Raw genomic sequence first — 1,217 nt, 5'->3', positions numbered from 1 at the left:
ATGATCATTGACAGCCTGCCTCCTCCTTTCTTTTTTAATGATACATGTCGGATCCATTTGTTTCACTTCTCCTGCTGGATGACCAATAATACAGGCTTCACCATTCTGAGGCACTCGACCAAATGTCTTGAGGAGCCCTGGTGGCACCTTCATTTTCTTTGTTTGTGTTGTTTCGTTGGGTTTCTGGCCCTCAGGGTTGAGCTCAAGTATGGCATAATCTAGTTCATCCTCTCCGGAACAGAGGTAAAACCGAGCTAGCTGGAAGTAGTAGAAATTTGTGAATGGCTCGGGAACCTCATAGTTAAAGACAGCAAACACATTTATACCCTCCTTCAGCTTTTCTTTTTCAACACAATCTTTGAACAAGTGCGCATTAGTCACAATGAAGTTGTCAAACAGCACAAAGCCCGTGCCAGTACTAACATCCCCGACAATCACTTTGCAGACTGACTCGCCCATTTTTAGCAGCTTCTTGACTCTGTGAACTTCACTGAAAGACTGTTGGATCTTTCCAAAGTTTTCCTTCCTCAAGTTCAGTGCTTCCTTATAAGAATTATCAGGGAATCTACTCTCCATCAGTTCTTTCAGATCTGGAAACTGCTGACGCAGTATATCACGAATCTCCCCAATGTCATCAACACTGCCTCTTTTCTCCACTTCTGTTCTGACACTGATTCCTCTCTGCTTTATTACATCTAAGCTGCTTTTGCCACCGCACCCTCTGATTGTAAAATTACTTGATGCAACCAGAGTTTTCCCCTGCTTTTCTTTTTTTTTCATCGTCCTTAGCTCTCTTTTGTTTCCGTGGAGAGACATGACTCTAAAATTCCTTTTTCCGATCTTCGTTTGTCAACCTTCTTGTTATTACGTCGTTATCTGGCAGCTTGGCATTGTATCTGCTCTTGACAGGTGCAAGCGCCGAGATCATCAATGAAACGACCGTCTCTTCTCAGAGCCTCTTCCACAGTCATCCCCTTCTCCCCATAGACACACAGATACTTGAACTGTTTTACAGCGCTGTTTCTAAAAAGCTTTTTTTGTTTGGTGAACAGCCCTCCCACTGTGTCAATGTAGAAGACAGAATATTTATCCCTTGAATGTATTGGTTGGCAATGTTGGCCTTGAGCCTCTTCAACCTTTTCTGACTCCCATGATATGATCAGAGGCTCACCATCACTGATACAAGAACAAGGGCAATGTGTTGCAACGATAGATTC

The 1,217-nt window shown here is 43.2% G+C and overlaps 1 protein-coding gene across 1 annotated transcript in view; it reads right to left on the bottom strand.

Annotated features, from left to right (window-relative positions):
* Positions 1 to 3: 3 nt before the first annotated feature.
* The window catches only part of LOC118337955 (protein FAM111A-like), a gene marked incomplete at its 3' end in the record, with an annotated part of 2,628 nt that continues 1,414 nt past the window's right edge, over positions 4 to 1,217 (bottom strand). Inside the window, exons 5-6 of the mRNA XM_035675113.1 lie at positions 882 to 1,211; positions 4 to 840 (exon numbers count right to left, since the gene is read on the bottom strand). Coding sequence (XP_035531006.1) covers positions 4 to 840; positions 882 to 1,211 — 1,167 coding nt within the window. The remainder of the gene's footprint in view (positions 841 to 881; positions 1,212 to 1,217) is intronic.

This window comes from Morone saxatilis, unplaced genomic scaffold (assembly GCF_004916995.1).
Source record: "Morone saxatilis isolate NCDOM2014 unplaced genomic scaffold, NCSU_SB_2.0 Contig4, whole genome shotgun sequence".
Lineage (NCBI taxonomy): Eukaryota > Metazoa > Chordata > Actinopteri > Moronidae > Morone > Morone saxatilis.
Note: the sequence above shows the minus strand (reverse complement) of the source record. Positions and strands in the feature narration are given on the sequence as shown.